The sequence below is a fragment of the Bison bison genome, unplaced genomic scaffold (genome assembly GCF_000754665.1).
Source record: "Bison bison bison isolate TAMUID 2011002044 unplaced genomic scaffold, Bison_UMD1.0 scf7180017864485, whole genome shotgun sequence".
NCBI classification, from domain to species: domain Eukaryota; kingdom Metazoa; phylum Chordata; class Mammalia; order Artiodactyla; family Bovidae; genus Bison; species Bison bison.
Window position 1 is genome coordinate 6,469,689 of NW_011495045.1, and position 21,992 is coordinate 6,491,680.

General features: G+C 42.3%; 1 protein-coding gene across 1 annotated transcript in view; it reads right to left on the reverse strand.

Annotated features, from left to right (window-relative positions):
• MFSD6 (major facilitator superfamily domain containing 6) overlaps positions 1-21,992 on the reverse strand; it is a 70,395-nt gene that overhangs the window by 23,905 nt on the left and 24,498 nt on the right. The window contains exon 3 of the mRNA XM_010862892.1: positions 6,424-6,521. Within this exon, the coding sequence (XP_010861194.1) occupies positions 6,424-6,521 (98 nt within the window). The remainder of the gene's footprint in view (positions 1-6,423; positions 6,522-21,992) is intronic.

Sequence of the window (21,992 nt, forward strand, 5' to 3'; positions counted from 1 at the left end):
CAGGATGTCTGGCTCTAGGTGAGTGATCACACCATCGTGATTAACTGGGTCATGAAGATCTTTTTTGTACAGTTCTTCTGTGTATTCTTGCCACCTCTTCTTGATATCTTCTGCTTCTGACAGGTCCATACCATTTCTGTCCTTTATTGAGCCCATCTTTGCCTTAAATGTTTCCTAGTATCTCTGATTTTCTCATTTTTTAATTTTTTTAATTATTTTTTTTTAATTTTAAAAATTTTTAATTTTATTTTTAAACTTTACAATATTGTACTAGTCTTGCCAAATATCGAAATGAATCCACCACAGGTATACATGTGTTCCCCATCCTGAACCCTCCTCCCTCCCCATACCTTCCCTCTGGGTCGTCCCAGTGCACCAGCCCCAAGCATCCAGTATCGTGCATCGAACCTGGACTGGCGACTCGTTTCATACATGATATTATACATGTTTCAATGCCATTCTCCCAAATCTCCCCACCCTCTCCCTCTCCCAGAGTCCACAAGACTGATCTGTACATCAGTGTCTCTTTTGCTGTATCGTACACAGGGTTATTGTTACCATCTTTCTAAATTCCATATATATGTGTTAGTATACTGTACTGGTGTTTTTCTTTCTGGCTTACTTCACTCTGTATAATAGGCTCCAGTTTCATCCATCTCATTAGAACTGATTCAAATGTATTCTTTTTAATGGCTGAGTAATACTCCATTGTGTATATGTACCATAGCTTTCTTACCATTCATCTGCTGATAATCTCTAGTCTTTCTTGTTTCATTGTTTTCCTGTATTTCTTTGCATGGATCACTGAGGAAGGCTTTCTTATCTCTCCTTGCTATTCTTTGCAAGTCTGCATTCAGATGGGTATGTCTTTCCTTTTCTCCTTTGCTTTTCGCTTCTCTTCTTTTCACCCTTGGCATATCTTGAAACAAGTTTGAGAAGCCTGCCAGCACACACTGCTGTGTAAGGTCGAGACTGAAAAGCACTATGTCCCAGTTGTTCAGTGTCTCCTCATAGCAGCCTCCCAGAAGAACTTCTTTATCGCAGAGCTCGTAAACATTTCACTTCCCCGAAGATAACTTTAAAAACCTGTTCACTGACTAGTCACTTATGGCAAGGCTTGAATGCATAGTCACAATTTAACTTTTTAGAGTAGGATTTTCTAAATTATATTTCTCCTGGTCCTAATTTTTATGATAATTCTTTGTTTTACTTTATTGCATATTATTTAACATTTATTGAAAGCTAACTATGTGCCAGGTAATATGCTAAATACTTTGCATAAATTAATTTATTTAACACTCATTTCAGCCTGATCTGTAGCACAAAAGTCTAAGAGGCTTAGAGTGAGTGATTAAGCAGTTTGTGTAAAGGACACAGACCTACAGGTAGGGGAGCTGGCAAGATGATCTAATTCAAGGCTAAGCACTGTATGGTTTCCAGATTATTGCATATTTTGGTATGCTGTCTCAAATAATATACAGGACAATGTAGGAGCATAAATAAGTAAATAATTAAGACGCACTGATGTTTTTAGAAAGACGCAGTGGATGGCAGGATGGCATCCTAGGGGAAAAGCTATCATATTAAAGATTCAACTTTTAAATTTAGTTTTCAGCTTTTCTTCCCATATTTGTAAGTCTCTGAGACAGAACCTCCTGTATTATTCAAAAGCTTTAATAATTAGAAAACATCAACTACAGTTCATCTCTCAGGGGACTGTGAAACCAGAAAAAAAGCATTTATAGTATGTCTTCCTATGACCATGTCTCTTTGAAGAATTCAAAAAGCATAAGATGTGGTCTTTGCTCTTAAGGGTTAAAACAAAGTCAGGAAGTAATATTTGTTCCATAAAATAACTGGGTAGCAAGTAAGTGCTAAACTGTAACACAGTCCCTAAGTTTGAGAACAGTTCAGAAAAGGAAGAGCTAAATGTCAGATGCAATTTGCCAGCAAAGCATTCTTGGGGCAGGAGATATTTAAATTCTAAAGGGACAAAATAATGTCTATTTTGAAGATGTTATGTATTAATAAGAACTTTCAGTAACTGTAAAGCATGGGAGCGATAAAGAATAAAACTGCTCTGTTACAATTTATAAGATTCTTCTGATTAAAAATTCACAGTAACATCAATGACCTCCGTATGTCAGTCTACCCACTGAAATACCAAGAGCATTCTGTATATATTATATACTCATGTGACAAGCTACTTGTGTTTCAAGAGTTAAGTCAGACAGAAAATTTCCAATAGCCTAGAATCACAGCTAGAATTTCCACTGTCAGATAAGGACCACATAGCTAATATTTCATAATTCCGCACTCTACCAGAACATGAGAGGAGGGGAAACGTGATTCTCACTTGGCTGAGCAGGCATACTAAACAAGAAGGTAAAGCTTCATGAATGTCAGTTCAAGCCTTCCTACCGGTGACATTAAAAACTATCTTCTATCAAAATCTTAACCCACATCTTCCTGATCAAGCGTCCTGCAGACGAGGAACCAACACAGACCTCATTTTCACAGTTCAGTGCTCAAGCCATTAAGGTGAGCACCACAGAAGGACCTCTTCAGTTACAGCAGTCCTGGTCTGGCCTTCTTCTCCTTAAATACATTTTAATAGCAAGAATAATTTGGATCACATGCATCTCTAAGTCTTGCAAGGGTTTATAACTAACACCCACATAAAAATGAGCATAACAAATCTGACCTTGATTTTTATCAAAAGTGTATACTCCTGCTCACAATCAAGAATATATTTAAATGCTTCTCATACAGAAGGAGAAAAACCTATGGGTTTTGAAAATGAGATCTTTAAATAAATATAAACTATCCCACCCCTTCCACTGCAACCAGCAATGCTCTGAGGCACTTAGACTCACCATCTCTTTTTAAATTAAATTACAGGCTCCTTACCACTGACTAGCAGTTGGTAAAGAATTGGCCTGCAATGCAGGAGACCTGGGTTCCATCCCTGGGTCAGGAAGAGTCCCCTTGAGAAAGAAATGGCAACCCACTCCAGTATTCTTGCCTGGAGAATCCCACGGACAGAGGAGCCTGGCGGGCGACAGTCCATGGGGTCAGAGAGTCTAACATGACTTAGCTACTGAACCACCACAGGCTGTTTATGAGTAGAAAATGTATCTTTCTGCTTCTTTACATAGTAGCACCAGTTGCCTACTGAACAACACATTTGCTGCAAGAGACACTGGCTACTAAATGTAAGAAAGAGCAGGGAAAAGAAACATGCTCGTGATCCCCAACAGTGTCCAACAGTCTTACCTCTATCCCCTGATAGTTACCCACATGGCCTCTTTCCTAGGGGCCTAGAGGAGAAGAAATACGCTTTATCCCCATCCCATCTGCCAATTATTACCAGCATGGCCTGAGGAACCAAATGCTAAGATGATGATAAACAGCTTCCAGGAATGTGCAATAACAAGGCATCCTCCACCAGTTACAGGCAGCCCCAAAAAGGAAGAGAGGAGCAGCCCGAGATACGGGTTCAAGCATACCCCTTGTCTCTGCCCCTTTGGTTGCTCAGAGGGTGCTGGTTCTCATGGTGTTTGGGGAACGAGGCAAGGGGTGAGAGGGACGATGAGGAGCCAGCCCTCGCCTCTATTTTTTTAAGAAGACCCTCTCGTGTGGCGCGGGGGAAGAATTAAAGAGTGCAAGTGCTGTCGTGAGCATTAGGGTGAAAGCCAACCTCCCCCACCCACCCTCCCCTCCTATGGCCGGGTCTTTGGAAACTGTCAGGTAGCAGTTCCTGCCATGGGGTTACGGGGCATCTATCGTGACAGCGGGCTTGGCCTGTAATTAAATCGTTCCTGCTTTGTCATCATTTCTTGTCTGACTGCATCACCATTAGAGCCGCCTAAAGCACCAGGACTTGATAGTCATTTGGACAAGCCTTGCAAATATGCAAGAATCCAGACTGGAAAATAACCCTGTTCACTCAGAAGTATGTTCCTAAAATGCAGGATTTACTCCACATAGATAATCCACTGTTTTCCGTGGCAGGCACGGGTCAAACAAAGGCAAGGGAGACTGTGGTGTACAGCCAAAACACTCGGGCCTCACTTCCGCCAGGGGATGGACCCGTCCCCTCCAGGCTTAGACACAGAGAGCACTGTGGAGCCAGTCCCAGAGCCCTGTTAGATGAGGAGGCTCTTTGTATTTACAGATTCCCCCTTTTTACTTACTTCAGATCAGTAACTAGGTCTCTGCTGGCACAAGGTGAAATAAAATCAAACACAGAGGTATAAACTGCAGCCTGCCACAGGAGGCAGGGGTGACTGCCCGGAGAGGCACGTATGTACAATTTATAAAACCACGTCCTGGGTCAGCAGCTGAGGACGACAAACCCACCGAGCCCTCGCCAGGGTCTCCCGCTCGGGTTCCCGGGAGGCTAGTCTGCTCCGCACAGACTGCTTCGGCGGGGGGCTCTGCTCTAAGCCAGCATCTCCACTTCTCTTTAGGTCCCTGGCTGGAGTCATAGTCCCCCGTCAAAATCCTGCTCACCTATGATCTCCTTGGGGAATCTTTTAACAATATCTCCATCCTCCCACTCTCTGCTTCACAAAGCTAATCATTCCCTCTCTGCAGCATCTCTGGTACCTGGCACATTGCTCCTGATTCCATCTAACACACAGGGTAGCAGGCATGTGTTTACACATCTGCCTTCCAGAACAGTCGGCGAGACCTTGAGGGCTAAGTTAATACATTGTTTTTTAATTCCATTCCTAGCACCCGGCATCCTGCTTGACTTGTGGTGGCTGTTAAACATTTCTTTGATAAATTAACAGGAAAAAAAGTGTCTCGATTCACAACAGCATTTGTTTTCTTCCCTCTTACAAAATTCTTGTTATAAATATCTTCTTTAATCATAAAAAAAAAAAACTTCTCTCATTAGCTCTATTTTCTTAAGTCACTAATGCAAACCATCTTTTTTCATCTAATTCATATTAAATTAAAAGGAGAGAAAAAAGTACATGCATGTATTATTATGACAGGTATACTGGGTTTTTTTGTTTCATTTCTTAGATAAGGGTCTGCACCTGATATCATACCAATAAATAAAGTAGTTAAATCAGGTGCGCATCCTCCTCATAGAACAGAGTAGGAATTAGAGGTGGAATTCCTAAGAACTGTGTTGCATATATCTTGTTATCATTGCACATTTCTTTCCTGCATTTCATATTTTGTGCTTTTTCTTATATGACAGAACACTGAGATGTATGCTCCACCTTAAGACTCTTCAAGAGTTCTCATGATTACAAACAATTTCTTACCATAAGACCAAATTTCCATTTTTTATATATATATATATTTATAAATAGAATCTGTTTTCATCATTTATACCACTGCATCAGACCTGCGAAAAACATCTTTAAAGTGTGTACATACTTGAATTTTATAATTATCATATGACTATAAATTATGTCTCCTTTCAATTAGGATAATTTTTTTTTCTTGAAACGATGGCATTTGATGAATGACCTTGCATTTTGTACATTTCAGTTAGACATATAATTGTGAATCTTTCATCTTCTATATTATGATAGAGAATTACGTTGATGGTACTGTATTTGTATCTTCAGGGTTACAGAAAATGATAACAGCAATCAATAAAGCTAATGAAATTGTATATAGTCACAGATTATTTGGTACAATTAATGATTTAGGAGCCTGGGTGGTCCCAGAAGACCTAAATTCCAATGATGTTGTCCTGAACCTTTATTTTAATCATAATACCAATCACCAAATGGAACAGCCAAGCTGCTAACAGAGCTTCTCAGGATACAGTCTGGATTATATAGAGCTAATGAATAGAAATCTATGTTTTCACTGTTCTTAAACCACATGGCAAGAAATTTTTTTCAAAGTTACATGTTTCAGGGAAACAGTCCAGTGAAGCAAAGAGAAGAGCTTAGGTCAGGATATTTGAGCAAAGATTTTAAAGGTTCACAGGAAAACAACAGTCTGACTGTAAAGCTTTAGTTACAAATCACTAGCTGTGATCAAAGTAACTGAAGAAATAAAATAATTATGGCAAACATTTTTATCAATTAGTTAACCGACAAAAACACCAAAATCTTTAAAACATAAATCCTCTTATATTTAAAACCACCTTTGGATGTGCACACCTCACAATTGTATGTAAGAGTTTATTGCAGAGTTCCTCTTTCTTTGTTGAATCACAGGGTGTGGGAAATAGTCCAGCTTTGTTTGGCTTGACAAACACAGAACACTCAGAGGAACTGAAGAGCCAGTCCCGCTGATGTCACCTCTTCCTTCACAACCATTTCAAACTCATATAAAACAGTGTGTCTGTCCTTCCTCTGTAGAGTCAGATGCTGAAGGCCACTGAACTTTCATGCAGTCATAACTCAGGTAGAAAAATAATCCTAACTCCAACTATTAACTTACCTTGAAGAACTTCCATGGGCAGAACAGTCCAGGCGTTTTCCAGGTAGGAAATATAAATATAGCGAGCTGTATTACAGGCCAGACCAATGTACAGAACCCTAAAAAAAAAAAAAAAAAGAAAAATGAGTCACTAGTAGAAATACAAAACATGCAAACATCAGCTCCTTTTCCCCCTGCCCAGAATATCCCTGATCCAACAGATGGCTTTCCAAATTCAGGAGTGGAGAAACTAAAGGACAATTAAATGCAACCATGAACTCTTAGGAATAAGAAGACTGCTTCTAACATATCTGCTCTCAGCCTTTTCAAAATGCTTGTTAATATAAAAGCAAACGTCGCCCTTCCTGAAACTTAATTAGTCACAGAGATGATGCTTTTTTAAGATAGTCTGGGCACACTGCCATCTGTAATGACATTGCTGGCTTCCTTCCAGGTGGCTGTAGGGTAAATATGCCTAGGATTGTAACTACCTCACTATGATGGGGAAGGACAGGATAAAAATGAGAACGTATGAACATGTGGCCTCACTTGCAATACACAAGACACGGAGTAGCTTCACAAGGAGATTCTCAAGGTCATTGAAAACTATCCTCCAATGATGAATAATAAACTACTTGGAAATCAAATACTTTTTTCCTATGAGTTCAGTTGATACAAGTTCATTATTTTTAAAAAATCCATGATATCGTATGCTTATGAAATTGATAAATGTATATCAGCCTCTAGCTTTCACCCTCACAATCACCGCCACCAAAATTACGAGTGAAAACACAATGAACAAAAGCCTCAAGTGGTGAATCCAAGCACAAGTTTCCGATCTCTCTCTTCTGAGCCAGTTGGGCTGGTTTAGACGCAAACGGTGGCTTCTTCTCTCTACAGAATACAGCCTGGGGGGTTTCCTTCTCTTGGTTGTTTTCCATTTCTTGGGTACTTTCCAAGCTTAATACTTTTCTTGTTTTCTAAATCCAAGTGAATGAAAAGTAGAAGGTAAAAGAAGGAAACCAATCTGACAGTCAGCAGTTATTTTCCTAATTTTGCTCGACTGTGTTTTTATACCAAAATCATTCCTATAAACAATGTTCTCTTTTTCCAACACTGGATTAAGGAAAGGAAATGCTCGGAGCTATCCAGCTGGCGTTAACGGCAAATATGTGCAGAAGATGGGGGAAGGCAACAAAAGGGCTGAGGTGGTGGCAGGGGCTAGGAAACGGTATCAGGCACGATTTGGGAGATCTTCAACAGTGAACTGGCCGGGTTATCATAACCTTTGGATTCTGTGTTCTTCTTATTTGTATGCTTTGAGGGAAAAAGTATGTCTCAAACCTGTTTGATAAAAAGTCAGCTGAGCAAACTTGCTATAAATCCGTCAACCAGGGCCCTTCTGCTAGGAAATAACAAAAAATCCACAGGCGATTAAAATGTAAAGTGCACTATACAAAAAACAAGGTACACAAATGTTTCCTTCCAGGTTCTAAGGCAGCCCTGATGTGGACATCAGCTTCACCTCACTCACGCTCAGCAAACATGCTCTATAAAGGGCCATACAGTAAACACGCTTCCAGATCTTCTGCAACTACTCAACTCTGCCTTTGTGGCGTGAAAGCAACCATAGACAAAACGTAAATGAATGAGCATGGATGGCTGTGTTCCAGTACAGATTGAATTAGGAACACTGAAATTTAAATTTCATGTCATTTTCATGTATTGCAAAATAGAGGTTTTTTTTTTTTTTTCAACCATCTGAAAGGGTAGAAACAATTCTTAGTTCCTGGACCCTACCAAATAGGCAGCAGGCCAGATCTGGCCCCTGGGTCCCAGCTAGCAAACCTCTGACCTAGCTCATTAGTTCTGATTAACTTTGTACATCAGAGCTACTTGGGCAGGTGTTAACAACTACAGACGTCAAGGCCCATACCACTCTCAATTAGGCTGAACTCAGGCTCTGTGCTTTTAAAAGCTCCCCAGGTTATTCAGATACTGAGCCAAAGATGGAGAACCACTGATCTAGCCCTTTCCAGGCAGCTCCCAGTAATTCTTGCCCATAATCCCATCATGAAATATTGGGCAATACATCTTCCTCGTGTTCTTATTGCCTGTGCTTGGTAACTTGCTTCAGTTCTGACTCTTTGTGACCCCATGGACTGTAGCCCACCAGGCTCCTCTGTGCATGGGATTCTCCAGGCAAGGATCCTGGAGTGGGCTGCCGTTTCCTTCTCCAGGGGATCTTTCTGACCCAGGGATTGAACCTGTGTCTCTTATGTCATATTGCCTGTCCTGAAGCTTTCTTTTGAGCCCACTTTTGAATCAGTTACCACGACAACCACTATTCAATCCAGGCCACGGTCCATAGATCTTGGCTCCAAGTAACCCAGAATTGACTGGCCCAGTTTAAGAGGCAGACTGTGCTATATACTTCAAACCTCTGCCCATGTGGAATTCAGTCGAATCTGTAACTTTTGGGAGCCTTAGGTCTCAGATTACCACCAACAAACCCAGGGGATACAAGTTGATACATCCTTCTTTTCCACACTGCTAATCTCATAACTGATAGTCCTTCAGGACCAAACATGTGCCTTAAAGGAAAAACACAAAGTAAGTATCCAGGGCAAGTTACTTCATGTCTCAGAGACTCAGTTTCCTCATATATCAAGTAGACAGTAACATCAGCTCTGCAGGCTCATTGTGATCATTACAACACAGTGAGTTGCCCATGATAAGCACTCAGTAAAAGGTGTTATTATTACTAGTCTTATTAAAGAATAGTATCCAAGTATCTATTTTTCTGATAAAACTTTGATCCCAGAATTCCAAAAGAGAGTGTGGAGCTTTCCTTCCTTCCCAACCATTCTGGGGAAGCCAATGGCTTCAAAAAATCATCAAAGGTAAAAGGATAAGCAGAAAGGAAGACGGCATTTTGGTCTATGAAAAGAGAAAGTAGTAGATACATATTTATTGAATAATCATTGAAAAGTACTGCAGCAAGCTAAGAATCTCTCTACTATCTGAATGGGATATTTAAACTGAGACATTATTCACTGACTTTTGTGCTGATTGTGTCCCCTCTAAAATGCATATGTTGAAATTCTAAGTTCTAAACCCTAGGATCTCAGAGTATGGATATGAAAGAAGGACCTTTAAAGAGGTAATTAAGGTAAGATGATGTAACATCAGTTCAGTCTCTCAGTCGTGTCTGACTCTTTGCGACCCCACAGACTGCAGCACACCAGGCTTCCCTGTCCATCACCAACTCCCAGAGCTTGCTCAAACCCATGTCCATTGAGTCGGTGATGCCATCCAACCATTTCATTCTCTGTTGTCCCCTTCTCCTCCCTCCCTCAATCTTTCCTAGCATCAGGGTCTTTTCAAATGAGTCAGTTCTTCACATCAAGTGGCCAAAGTATTGGAGTTTCAGCTTCAGCATCAGTCCTTCCAATGAATACTCAGGACTGATCGATCTCCTTTAGGACTGACTGGTTGGATCTCCTTGCAATCCAAGGGACTCTCAAGAGTCTTCTCCAACACCACAGTTCAAAAGCATCAATTCTTCTGCGCTCAGCTTTCTTCACAGTCAAACTCTCACATCCATACATGACCACTGGAAAAACCATAGCCTTGACTAGACGGACCTTTGTTGGCAAAGTAATGTCTCTGCTTTTTAATTATGCTGTCTAGGTCGGTCATAACTTTTCTTCCAAGTAGCAAGCGTCTTTTAATTTCATGGCTGCAGTCACTGTCTGCAGTGATTTTAGAGCCCCCGAAAATAAAGTCTGTCACTGTTTCCATTGTTTCCCCATCTATTTGCCAGGAAGTGATGTAACATGGGTGGGCCCTAATCCCACGTGACTGGTGACCTGATAAGATAGGGTAGCGACAGACACAGAGGAGGGACCAGGTGAAGACAGTGGAAGGCCAGCCAGGGAAAGAAGTCCTCAGAAGACACGCATCCTGCCAGCACTGTGGCCTGGGACTTTCAGCTTCCAGAACTGTGAGGAAATAACACTTCTGCTTTGTGGGGTGACAGCTCTAGCCAATGAATACATGCACACTCGTGGAATTAAGACTTGCTAATAAAAAGGAATTTACAATATGTTTTACTAAATCATCTTCTGGACCATCAAATTCATTATACTGCATAGAGAGCACACGTTTGAGGTCCAGAACTTTTCCTGGGCACTAAGAGGTCTGGAAATACAGAAGAAGAGTCTGAAAAAGGCCTCTCAGTGAAATATGGAGACCTACCAAGCACCTATAGTGAAACAGCTCAGAAACAATATCAGTGCTTTCCTGTTTCACAGCTGGAAGTCGGTAAGTATAAAAGTAGACAAGAAATAAAGACAATTTTAGAACTGGTGGCATAGATAAATTAACTGTAAAGAACACAGTTGGTAAGGTGCAGATGATTCAGCAGAAAATACCACACCATGGAAAACTCAAATCACACGTCAAACTCCTTGATTTGATACTTGAGCAAAATATAACGGTGGGAGAAAAGTACTCTTGAGATTCTAATTTCTTACAAAACTACAACCCACAGTATTAACAAGATAAGTTGATTGGTGATTATCTTATAATAAAACGGGTACTTTTTTTTTTCCCCCCAGAAAGACAGTATTCAAGATACAGATATAATTAATTGTGAGTCATCCTGCAATTCCTAACACAGTTGTGGGTTAATTATGATGCCCTACTTTTGTAGTTCAAACCATCTATAACATGGCTGAATGCCCCCTGAGAACATTTCTAAACCACAGAGAACATGAACTTTGCTCAATAAACACTAACGAGGTAACACTCTGTGCTATACACTATGCTGGACTAAAGGGGAATTTTAAAAAATGAAGTGAAATTGGGATTTCCCTGGTGGTCCAGGACTAACACTCCACGCTCGCAACTCAGGGAGCCCAAGTCCAATCCCTGGTCAGGGAACTGGGTCCCCTGTTGCTGCGATGAAAGGGTCCTACATGCTGCAACAAAGGTCGATGGTCCTTCATGCCATTACTAAGGCCCACGCAGATGAATAAATGAGCAAAAATAAACATTTAAAAAATGTTTCTTAAAAAATGGAGAAATCCTCCACGCCTTCAAGTAACTTAGTCTAGTGGGGAGACAGACACAGAAGCAGGTTAAGTTAAATACAATACTCCAGGAGGTCTGTGACAAAGGAGACATTCCAAGACACCTGCTGCTGCTGCTGCTAAGTCGCTTCAGTCATGTCTGACTCTGTGCAACCCCATAGACGGCAGCCCACCAGGCTCCACTGTCCCTGGGATTCTCCAGGCAAGGACACTGGAGTGGGTTGCCATTGCCTTCTCCAACGCATGAAAGTGAAAAGTGAAAGCGAAGACGCTCAGTCGTGCCCGACTCTTAGCGACCCCATGGACTGCAGCCTACCAGGCTCCTCCATCCATGGGATTTTCCAGGCAAGAGTACTGGAGTGGGGTGCCATCACCTTCTCCACAAGGCACCCGGGTTAGAAGCAAATGGACAAAGAGGGAGGGCTGAGCATCACAGGCAGAGGGAAGAGTAGAAGGTTAACCATGAGACCTCAAGCATGTATATGTAGATAGGGTGTTTGAAAGATATAAGAAGGATCAAAGTCTCAGGATTTATGAAGAGATGAGTGAACCTCTCCAGTCCAGATCCACTCTGAAAATTATCCTCTGTTCCAGAGACAATACAGGTTATGAGCAGCAGAGAAAGACTGAAGAAGGATTATACTACAATGCTCTCAAACGAATGAGACAAAAGAGCAATACCACAGGGAGAGAACCCATTCTCAGCTGAATGAGTAACTAGCAGCAAGCATGTTGCCAAGCCTCTAAGGGACAAACAGAAAAGTTTCTCATAAAAGAAAGACCATGGGAGGGGACTTTCCTGTTGGTCCAGTGGTTAAGAGTCTACCTGCCAATGCAGAGGACACAGGTTCGATCCCTGGTCCAGGAAGACCCCACATGCCGTGGAGCAACTGAGCCCATGCACCACAGTTACTGAGCCCACACACTCTAGAGCCTGTGCTCCGCAATAAGAGAAGCTGCTACAATGAGAAGCCTGCGCACTGCAACTAGAGACGGCCCAAGTGCAGCAATAAAGACCCAGCGCAACCAAAAAGAAAAGTTTTTTTTTTTTTAATTTTAAAGAACACTGGATGAAAACAAAATACCCTGGGTAAAGATGTTTTTTATCAACCAGACATGAGGTATTTGCAGATGGAGACTGAACATGCGCTCAACCTGTGGTTCAAGTCCTTCCACAAAGACACAGTATTCCCACGCACACAAGTGTTGCTCCAGGACTGGAACAAACCAAGATTCAGAAAGTAACATTGTGACAGGTCACGGAGCACTAAGCAATGTCCTCAGCTACACCTGGCTGGAGTTTCACAGGAATACCAACTCCTAATGGGGAAGAAGCGGTCCTAAGTACCAGACGCTTGGAGTACTGTCTGTGGTTTGCCTCATGCCTGAGTCAGCTTAGGTTTGCTGAAGGGTGAACAGTACATGGGCTCACCTTTTAGGCTGGGTTCCGTTATTCCCAGGTCGTTCTTTTCTGGTCTATATAAACTTGTCAGAAAAACAAACAAACAAGCAAATTCCTTCAGACACCATTACAGATGTCTTTCTAGAGCAGGCAGACACCAGCTGCTAATTAAAGTCAGCATTCAGTGTAAACAGTGAATGAAGAATGAAGCTTATTTCCAGTGTAATTACCAGTTCATACTGACAACCTTATAGTAAGATGATGTTCCCGACTGTCAGCTCTAAAAGGTAGGAAAACATATACAGACTTTTTAGAAGACAACTAAAATAGAAGATTTAAGCCCCGAAGAGTTAAATTTTAGCTAGAGAATTCCTGTTTCCTCATATCCATCCCCCTCCTCCCATCCAGCCTCCACGAGGGACCCTCACTGTGGGTGTGCTCAGAGGGGTTCTCTGCCCCGTCTAGTAGAAAGGGGTTCACTGTCACCGTCTGCAGCCTCTTGTCCTGCCTCCCCTTTCTTGTCCCATACCCAGGGCTGGCTGGCTTGAGTGGACCCTGGCTGGCATTCCTGGGAATTCCCACCCGAGCTCCCGTCATGGGCAGTTCTCATGCTACAGTGGTAGCAAACACAACCAGACAGGCCGTGGAGGCGTGGCCGAGAGGCAGGGGCGCAGCAACGTGCGGCAGCAGCGGCCACGCCCACGCCCGGCGCTCGCCCAGCAGCGGCGAGCCGCTGACACACCACCGCTTCCTGCTTCCAAGACACGACCTTGGGAGCTAGTATCTCTGACTGTGAGAGTCTGATCCTTGAAAGGGCTGATCTCTTCTAAGGAACCTTTTCAAATGTCCCCAGGGGTAACTGATCCCCTCTCGCCCTGTTCTTCTGTTAGACTCTGTTTCCATCCGAGTGCTCGTCACAGCCTACACGTGCTGCACACAGATGACTGAGCGTTCCTGGGAGGCGAGGACTGGGTCTGGGTCACCTTGTTCTCAAAAGGAGCCCCTCTGCTGACGCGCTCTGTGAATCATAGTAACTTAATAAAACCGATGTAGATGGGTAACACCTGAGGACAAAAACCAGCACTATTCTCAGGAAAACAGTATTTCAGGATGGGCCGCTCTCATTTTGGATGGCATAATTTTTTATCATACGGGACACACCCATTCACTGGGGGATGTTTAGGATCCTGGCTCTTGGGCACTAAATCTCTGGAAAAACTAAAATGCTCTCCCCTCCACCCCTGACACACATACACTTCTAAACCTCCTTCTGGGAACTATTAGAAAGATCTCTCTGAAACAAAGGCCTCCTGGTCACTGTGTTATAATGCTGAGTGTGTGTCTCCATATTCAAGTTATATCAGTACATAAACAAATCTGCAAGACACAGACACTAAAACATGACCGATGGTTATCTTAGAGATTTGTGATAATAGATCATTCACTGTCTAAGGAGTGCATTTCTGTAGATTAGAGTTTGTATAGTGGGTTATGTACTTTTTGATAATCATATAAAAATTAAGATTTAAAAGATGGGAAAAACTATACAATTAGGCATAGGAAAGCAACCATTAAAAACCTAGGTTAAAATAATAGAAAGACTAGTAGAATTCCATATTCAGATGGTCTTTAAAGTATCTTTACATCTGTGTTCTACACTAAAGAAACCAAAACCAATGGAAATCATAAACCCCAATAACAGAATCGTTTTCAAGGAAAAGATTTCGCCCTACATCCAAAGATTAGCAAATGTTTTTATATTTTTGTGTTTTAAAATGCTTAACTTGTGAATATATCACATTTCATCAATAATCCACCAGCCACTAACCATCTGGATCTGATGCTGTCACCTAAAGCAAGCTAAAAGTCACTCAGTTCAGTCGCTCAGTCATGTCCAACTCTTTGTGACCCCATGGACCACAGCACGCCAGGCCTCCCTGTCCATCACCAACTCCTGGAGTTTACTCAGACTCATGTCCATTGAGTCGGTGATGCAATCCAACCATCTCATCCTCTGTCATCCCCTTCTACTCCCACCTTCAATCTTTCCCAGCATCAAGGTCTTTTCAAATGAGTCAGTTCTTCACATCAGGTGGCCAAAGTATTGGAGTTTCAGCTTCAGCATCAGTCCTTCCAATGAATATTCAGGACTTATTTCCTTTAGGATGCACTGGTTGGATCTCCTTGCTGTCCAAGGGACTCTCAAGAGTTCCCCAACACCACAGTTCAAAAGCATCAATTCTTCAGCACTCAGCCTTCTTCACAGTCCAACTCTCACATCCATACATGACCACTGGAAAAACCATAGCCTTGACTAGATGGATCTGTGTTGGCAAAGTAATGTCTCTGCTTTTTAATATGCCGTCTAGGTTGGTCATTACTTTTCTTCCAAGGAGCAGCATCTTTTAATTTCATGGCTGCAATCACCATCTGAAGTGATTTTGGAGCCAAAAAAAAAAATGAAGCCAGCCACTGTTTCCATTGTTTACCCTTCTATTTGCCATGAAGTGATGGGACCAGATGCCATGATCTTAGTTTTCTGAATTGAGTTGAGCTTTAAGCCAACTTTTTCACTCTCCTCTTTCACTTTCATCAAGAGGCTCTTTAGTTCTTCTTCACTTTCTGCCATAACAGTCATCTGCATATCTGAGGTTATTGATATTTCTCCCGGCAATCCTGATTCCAGCTTGTGCTTCATCTAGTCCAGCATTTCTCATGATGTACTCTGCACAGAAGTAAAATAAGCAGGGTGACAATATACAGCCTTGATGTACTCCTTTCCCGATTTGGAACCAGTCTGTTGTTTCATGTCCAGTTCTAACTGTTGCTTCCTGACCTGCATACAAATTTCTGAAGAGCAGGTCAGGTGGTCTGGTATTCCCACCACCAATTTAAGAATTTTCCACAGTTTGTTTTGATCCACAAAGTCTAAGGCTTTGGCATAGTCAATAAAGCAGGAGTAGATGTTTTTATGGAACTCTCTTGCTTTTTCAATGATCCAGTGGATGTTGGCAATTTGATCTCTGGTTCCTCTGCCTTTTCTAAATCCAGCTTAAACATCCAGAAGTTCATGGTTCATGTACTGTTGAAGCCTGGCTTGGAGAATTTTGAGCATTACTTTGCTAGCGTGTGAGATGAGTGCAATTGTGCAGTTGTTTGAGCATTCTTTGGCATTGCCTTTCTTTGGGATTGGAATGAAAACAGATCTTTTCCAGTCCTGTGGCCACTGCTGAGTTTTCTAAATTTGCTGGCACTTTCACAGCATCATCTTTTAGGATTTGAAATGGCTCAACTGGAATTCCATCACCTCCACTAGCTTTGTTTGTAGTGATGCTTTCTAAGGCCCACTTGACATCATATTCCAGGATCTGGCTCTAGGTGATCGTGAGACGATCATACCATCGTGTTTATCTGGGTCATGAAGATCTTTTTTGTACAGTTCTTCTGTGTATTCTTGCCACCTCTTCTTAATATCTTCTGCTTCTGTTAGGTCCTTTATTGAGCCCACCTTTGCATGAAATATTCCCTTGGTATCTCTGATTTTCTTGAAGACATCTCTAGTCTTTCCCATTCTATTGTTTTCCTCTATTTCTTTGCACTGATCACTGAGGAAGGCTTTCTTATCTCTCCTTGCTATTCTTTGGAACTGCTGAATAGCAAATGCAGCATTCTAATCCTCACGTCAGAGGAAGAGAGTTACATACACATGTGTGCACTTACATGTGAAGAGAATATCTCTGGAAGAAGATGCTAGCCCTCATGTCACTAAGGGGCTCCAGGGGATGGGGTAGGGGGGCTGAGGGGCTGTCCCAAGGGTGGGAGAGACAGACTTTACTGGTTATCTTTCAGTGCTCTCGTGTATGTGTGTGCTCAGTCATTCAATCAAGTCTGACTCTTTGAAATTGCATGGACTGTAGCCCACCAGGCTTCTCTGTCCATGGGATTTTCCAAGCAAGAATACTGGAGTGGGTTGCTATTGCCTTCCCCAGGGGATCTTCCTGACCCAGGGATCAAACCTGCATCTCTGTGTCTCCTGCATTGGCAGGCAGATTCTTCACCACTAGCACCACCTGGGAAGCACCTTGTGTATATCTACTTTCTCAAAGAATAGGGATCAATTATGTTTCATGTAGCTGTAAGCAGACACAGTAAGTGATGTATGATGTCTGACCCAGAGCTCTCCTACCAGAAGGAATCATTTTCTAGATTCCTATTTTGGTTTAAAAACACTACAACGTCCTGGAAGAATGGATCCATGTGTATGTACAGCTTAGTGCCTTCACTGTTCACCTGATACCATCATAAGATTGTTAATCGGCTGTACTTCAACAGAAAATCAAAGGCTTAAATGAAAAAACAATACAACCTCCTAACTTAATTAATCTTCAATATTATTTCCATATTTGAATCTATTATGAGATGTAAGTCAAATAGTCATACAAATAGTTAAGAAAGGCACATGAAATACTCAGTATTGCCATGATTGGTTCCTTCTGGACAAAGAAAATTGGTATTCTGTAGAGATAAACTTAAGAAAGTATTCATTTGCCTCAAGAGCCACCTGGATCATCTGAAAGTATTATATGTAATACAATAGGGAACTCGGAATCAAAACTGCTAACGAAAAAGTTTCTATTATAAAGCTTCTTTTTTCAGTAACCTTTATGACACAGTGCTCTGCCTAGCTCTCTGTCCTCTAGCCGCATGAATTCCCAAGGGACCCACTGGGCCACTGTCCCCACCCATTCCTACCTGTGCCCTGATGTCCCACTCCTCCTCCAGAGCTCACTCAGCTCCTTACATGTGATCACAGTATCATGTGCTTCTCCTCATAACCCTTTTCTGAGTTGTAACTGTACACTGACAACTTGACTGTATGCTCCATGCAGGGTGATGTCTATTTAATATTATGTTGATGTAGATTTATCCACTCTGCTTGACACATAGTACACACTCAACAAATACTCATGGACTAGTGGGAAAATATCAATACTTTAAATAGAACATTACACAACAAATATTTATTGAACATAATCTGTGCTAAGTGCCAGGTGTAGGGCAGTGAACAAGGTATAAATGTAAACTCTGCACAAACTATCCTTCTAATTGTATGTATATGTAGGCACCTGCTGGGCTTCTCTGCTGGGCTCAGCTGGTAAAGAATCCACCTGCAATGCAGGAGACCTGGGTTCGATCCCTGGTTTGGGAAGATCCCCTGCAGAAGGGAATGGCTATCCACTCCAGTATTCTTGTCTGTAGAATTCCAAGGACAGAGGAGGCTGGCAGGCCACAGTCTTTAGGGCTGCAAAAGAGTATGTCTGACTCTTTTGCAACACACAGGCACCCATTATATTGGTAATTATATATGCATACTTGTAATTATATACATATGTATATTATAATAAGATACTTGATCATGGTATAGGAATAAGTGATGGGTATGTGGGTTTTCCAAGTGGTGCCAGTGGTAGAGAATCTGCCTACGAATTCAGGAGATCCAAGAGACATGGGTTCTATCCCTGGGTCTGGAAGATCTCCTGGAAAAGGAAGGCAACCTACTCCAGTATTCTTGCCTGCAAAATCCCATGGGCAGAGGAGCCTGGTGGGCTACAGTCTATGGGGTCGCAAAGACTCAGACATGATTGAATGACTGAAAATATGTGTACTTAGTCAAAGGCTGAAGGTCTTTCTTTTTCTTTTCACGTCAAAGAATAAACTGTCTTATAAAAGAGGCCTACAACTAGGCTGATTAAAACAGTGGATGTCCACATTTGGCAGTATTCTTGATTAATGTTAACAGGCTACGCTTGAAGATAAATATCCAGTCATTTATGAACAAACAATAGTTCAATGAATAGTTGACTGCAGTTTGTATTTTGGGGGGGCATCCTGAAGTACTATTCAATGGATCCCCAGCACATGTGCACAAGCAGATAACAAGGCTCTTGGGTACCCACAGGCCTATCTCACCAGGGTGAGAATTAGCATATAAGCCACAAAGCTCAAAGAGTCAGTCAGTGGTGCTGCCATGCCAACCACAGCACAGCCAAAGGGATCACCAACAGGGACTCTGGAAGACATCAAGCTTCTATTGCCAAATACAGCTGGCCACTAGCCCATCTTTGTAGAACACAGCATAAGACTCATACCATATGTCAGAAGAGTAAATTGGGGAGGGAGGAAGAATATCCATTTAGCTGTGTATGTTTTCTACAGCTACTAATATTTCCTTCTATTTTTTCTGCTAGAAAAAGAAAAGGTAAAACTGAAGTCTTAGTCTCTGCTGGTCTTAAGTCATTCTTTATTTGCTGCCTTCAAATCTTTCTTCTCCAAATGACCAACAAGCTAAACTAAGAGAATGACAGTGGTAACCATCAGCCAGGTCAAGGTGCTGGTTCCTGGCCATTTGTACATTTCTCCATTGCTCTTTTAGTTTTTATCAATCTGCTTTTTCTCAGCTTGTGTATATCTCTAGGTAGAAAAATAAGGACGTTTAAAATAGAATAGAAAAAAAACAAAAACAAAATATACCCCTGATTAATGGAGCCCAACCAGCTGAAAGATACAATATGCTGTTTTGTTGTTCTACTTTCCATCTGGGCAAAAATCACATGACCAAATGCACGTACATATACATACACATACATATACATCCCCACACACCACGATTTTGTTTAAAAACTTTCCGTAAGATGGCCTGAAGTACACATAAAATACAAACTCTGTAATTTCCAGACAGGAACCACTGACATCCGTCATAGCAATTAATTTGAAAAAGGCCTCAGGAGTTTTAGTTGACCCTATGCTGTAAACAAGTCCATCAAAATTCAGGCTGAAGGAATATTATGACCAAACCAAAAGGACATAATAATCCTACTGTTCTTGACTTTGGCCAGACCATAGCAGGAAGTGGTTACAATTAGGAGATCACTGACCAAAAAAAAAAGAAAAAAATGGAGTCTGAATGAGGGGGAAGATAAAAAGAGGAGAGTCTAGGATAAGATGTTCTGTGGAAAATCCCTGAGGGAACTGGAGAAGCAAAGCTGTAGGAGGCACATTCAGACATGTGAGGGGCTTTTCTGCTGAACAGGGAGTGGGCTGTGTGGGCCCAGAGTCATACCTGTGAGCAGTCAGCCAAACAGGCATGTTGTTTCAGCTGCTAAGCAGAAACAAAGGGAATGCAGCACTTTGTCCTTTCAGCTGCATTTGGTCCTGGAAAGATGTGGACCTGCCTGGGACCTCCGGTGAAAGCCTGGAATATACCCAATAGGAGACAGCAGGCTCTGGTCACACCTTTTGAGACCCAGTTACAGCCACACCTAAGGCCATCTGCTGGACTGTTCAGTTAGACAATACCCTCCTTGTTTTGTTTAAATACCCTGGGTAAGGTTTTCTGCCACCTCAAGTCAAAGAGTCCTAAGTGACCCAAGATCTTAGCTGCCTTGTGAGGTAGCAAGTTCCACATGATTAGAAGGGTCCAAACAAAGGCTAAGTAACCATCTACCAAGGATTAGGGGGAGAGAAGCCAACTGGGCTGAACTTAGGCCCCTGTTATTTTACTGGGGCTACCATAACAAATGGGCTTCCCAGGTGGTACAGTGCTAAAGAATTCACCTGCCAGTGTGGGAGATGAAGGAGATGTGGGTTTGATCCTTGGCTCAGGAATATCCTCTGGAGGAGGAAATGGCAACCCATTCCAGTATTCTTGCCTGGAAAATCCCAAGGACAGAGGAGCCTCGTGGGCTACAGTCCATGGGGTCATGAAGAGTCAGACACAACACAGCGACTAAGCAAAGGGCACCATAACAAATCCCACAGACTGGGCAGCTTAAATTTATTCTCTTCTCTTTCTGGAGGCTCTAGGTCTAAGACCACGGTGTTGGCAGGATTTGGGTCTTCTGAGGCCTCTCTCTTTGGCGTGTAGATGACTACCCTTTGCTTGTGTCCTCACGTGGTCCCCTCTGCATGTGTCTGTGCCCCAATCTCCTCTTCTCAAAAGACAGCAGTCACATTCGATTAGGGGCCACCCTAATCAGTCAGTTCAGTCACTCAGTCGCGTCTGACTCTTTGCAACCCTATGAATCGCAGCACGTGAGGCCTCCCTGTCCATCGAGTCAGTGATGCCATCAAGCCATCTCATCCTCTGTCGTCCCCTTTTCCTCCTGCCCAAAATCCCTCCCAGCATCAGAGTCTTTTCCAATGAGTCAACTCTTCTCATGAGGTGGCCAAGGTACTGGAGTTTCAGCTTCAGCATCATTCCTTCCAATGAACACCCAGGACTGATGTCCTTTAGAATGGACTGGTTGGATCTCCTTGCAATCCAAGGGACTCTCAAGAGTCTTCTCCAACACCACAGGTCAAAAGCATCAATTCTTCAGCACTCAGCTTTCTTCACAGTCCAACTTTCACATCCATACATGACCACTGGAAAAACCATAGCCTTGACTAGACCTTTGTTGGCAAAGTAATGTCTCTGCTTTTTAACATGCTGTCTAGGTTGGTCATAACTTTCCTTCCAAGGAGTAAGCGTCTTTTAATTTCATGGCTCCAATCACCATCTGGAGTGATTTTGGAGCCCAGAAAAATAAAGTCTGACACTGTTTCCATTTTTTCCCCCATCTATCTTCCATGAAGTGATGGGACTGGATGCCATAATCTTAGTTTTCTGAATGTTGAGATTTAAGCCAACTTTTTCACTCTCCTCTTTCACTTTCATCAAGAGGCTCTTTAGTTCTTCACTTTCTGCTGTAAGGGTGGCATCATCTGCATATCTGAGGTTATTGATATTTCTCCCGGCAATCTTGATTCCAGCTTGTGCTTCTTCCAGCCCAGCATTTCTCATGATGTACTCTGCACAAAAGTTAAATAAGCAGGGTGACAATATACAGCCTTGACGTACTCCTTTTCCTATTTGGAACCAGTCTGTTGTTCCATGTCCAGTTCCAACTGTTGCTTCCTGACCTGCATACAGGTTTCTCAAGAGGCAGGTCAGGTGGTCTGGTATTTCCACCTCTTTCAGAATCTTCCACATTTTGTTGTGATCCACACAGTCAAAGGCTTTGGCATAGTCAATAAAGCAGAAATAGATATTT